Genomic DNA, 2,500 nt, shown 5'->3' with positions numbered 1-2,500 from the left:
TCCCTCTCACCCTCCCTCTTCCCCTCCCTCCCACCCTCCCTCTTCCCCTCCCTCCCTCCCTCCCTCCCTCTTCCCCTCCCTCCCTCCCTCCCTCGTTAACACTGATCTGAATGGAGTGGAGGGATGACTGTCGTATTATGGAAGAACTTCCTGGCCCCACAGTGTGTAGGCTCCAGTAGATGGGTGTTACACATTGGTAGTGGATAAGGTGAGTCTTCCCTTCTTTGTGTGGAAGGAAAATGACTGAGATCCTCAAGCATACTGTGTTCAAAATGTATCAATGGACGGTTGTACAGTACAATGCCTCTAACTGGGGTTGATTGACAGGACAGTTAGCCAGTAGAGAGTCTTACCAGGATGAGCTCGCCGTCATTGGTTATCTCTCGGGTCCAGGCGGTCTTAGGTCCCTCCCCTTTCTGCAGAGTCTGCTCACAGCTGATCTTACTGTCTGTCTCCCACTTTGGAAGACTCTGTGAGACAGACAGACAGACAGACAGACAGACAGACAGACAGACAGACAGACAGACAGACAGACAGACAGACAGACAGACAGACAGACAGACAGACAGACAGACAGACAGACAGACAGACAGACAGACAGACAGACAGACAGACAGACAGACAGACAGACAGACAGACAGACAGACAGACAGACAGACAGACAGACAGACAGACAGACAGACAGACAGACAGACAGACAGACAGACAGACAGACAGACAGACAGACAGACAGACAGACAGACAGACAGACAGACAGACAGACAGACAGACAGACAGACAGACAGACAGACAGACAGACAGACAGACAGACAGACAGACAGACAGACAGACAGACAGACAGACAGACAGACAGACAGACAGACAGACAGACAGACAGACAGACAGACAGACAGACAGACAGACAGACAGACAGACAGACAGACAGACAGACAGACAGACAGACAGACAGACAGACAGACAGACAGACAGACAGACAGACAGACAGACAGACAGACAGACAGACAGACAGACAGAGACAGACAGACAGACAGACAGACAGACAGACAGACAGACAGACAGACAGACAGACAGACAGACAGACAGACAGACAGACAGACAGACAGACAGACAGACAGACAGACAGACAGACAGACAGACAGACAGACAGACAGACAGACAGACAGACAGACAGACAGACAGACAGACAGACAGACAGACAGACAGACAGACAGACAGACAGACAGACAGACAGACAGACAGACAGACAGACAGACAGACAGACAGACAGACAGACAGACAGACAGACAGACAGACAGACAGACAGACAGACAGACAGACAGACAGACAGACAGACAGACAGACAGACAGACAGACAGACAGACAGACAGACAGACAGACAGACAGACAGACAGACAGACAGACAGACAGACAGACAGACAGACAGACAGACAGACAGACAGACAGACAGACAGACAGACAGACAGACATGCAATACAGTTAGATGAGCATCAGAGAGATGAAAGTCATGTTTTGGGCAGATAGGCAGGTGGTGAATGGATGGATGAATAGAACAATAATTGGTAAGAGTGAGAGAAAAATAGGGAGGTGACCTAGTGTGTATGATATTGCATGGCCTCTGGGGGGAGAGAGAAGGAGGAAAGGAGAGGGGGAATATCTAGGAGATGATAATGTGTGATGTGCTCATCGTTAGTAGAGAGAGGCTCTGGGTGTTTGTCTGTTTCCTCTGGAGAGTTTGATAGAGACTTACACATGGCAAGAATGAATGACGGAGGGAGGGAGGGAGGGAGGGAGTTCAGATGGGACAGAAGTGGAGAATGGTGCAGTGAGATTGTTCCTATGAGACTAAGGGAGGGGTTTCATATGGTATCAGTGAATATATGGGAAATGCCAAATTAAATAGAGTCTGTAGACCTTAAAGAGGCATTAGTAAAAGCATAGATCAACCCAGTGGAAGCAGAGACCAAGCCAACACTGGATCATATCCCATAGTCCCTCTAACACTCCACAGTCCACAGGTCTGGGTTTCCCCTAACAGATAAGACCTGGGGAGTTGTAGCTTAGGGGTCAAACATGAGTCGAGGCTTTCATTAGGGACAGTGGATAGGGTGTGGGACAGAGAAGAATGTGAGTGTGTGTGTGTGTGTGTGTGTGTGTGTGTGTGTGTGTGTGTGTGTGTGTGTGTGTGTGTGTGTGTTATGTATACAGTGCCTTCAGCAAGTATTTATACCCCTTGACTTATTCCACATTTTGTTGTGTTACAGTCTGAATTCAATGGATTAAATTTTTTTTTTCTCACCCATCTACACACAATATCCCATAATGACAAAGTGAAAATATGTTTTTAGAGGTTTTTGCAAATGTATTGAACTATCACAGAAATATGTGATTTACATAAGTATTCACACCCCTGAGTCAATACATGTTGGAATCAACTTTGACAGTGATTACAGCTGTCAGTAAGTCTCTAAGAGCTTTGCCCACCTGGATTGTACAAATATAC

At 47.4% G+C, this 2,500-nt stretch overlaps 1 protein-coding gene across 1 annotated transcript in view; it reads right to left on the bottom strand.

Annotated features, from left to right (window-relative positions):
* Positions 1-2,500, bottom strand: part of LOC115125448 (cellular retinoic acid-binding protein 2-like) — a 14,175-nt gene that overhangs the window by 1,612 nt on the left and 10,063 nt on the right. Inside the window, exon 3 of the mRNA XM_029654963.2 lies at positions 354-470. Coding sequence (XP_029510823.2) covers positions 354-470 — 117 coding nt within the window. The remainder of the gene's footprint in view (positions 1-353; positions 471-2,500) is intronic.

This window comes from Oncorhynchus nerka, linkage group LG14 (assembly GCF_034236695.1).
Source record: "Oncorhynchus nerka isolate Pitt River linkage group LG14, Oner_Uvic_2.0, whole genome shotgun sequence".
In the NCBI taxonomy this organism is placed as follows: Eukaryota; Metazoa; Chordata; class Actinopteri; order Salmoniformes; family Salmonidae; genus Oncorhynchus; species Oncorhynchus nerka.
This window is presented reverse-complemented; position numbering and strand designations above follow the sequence as displayed.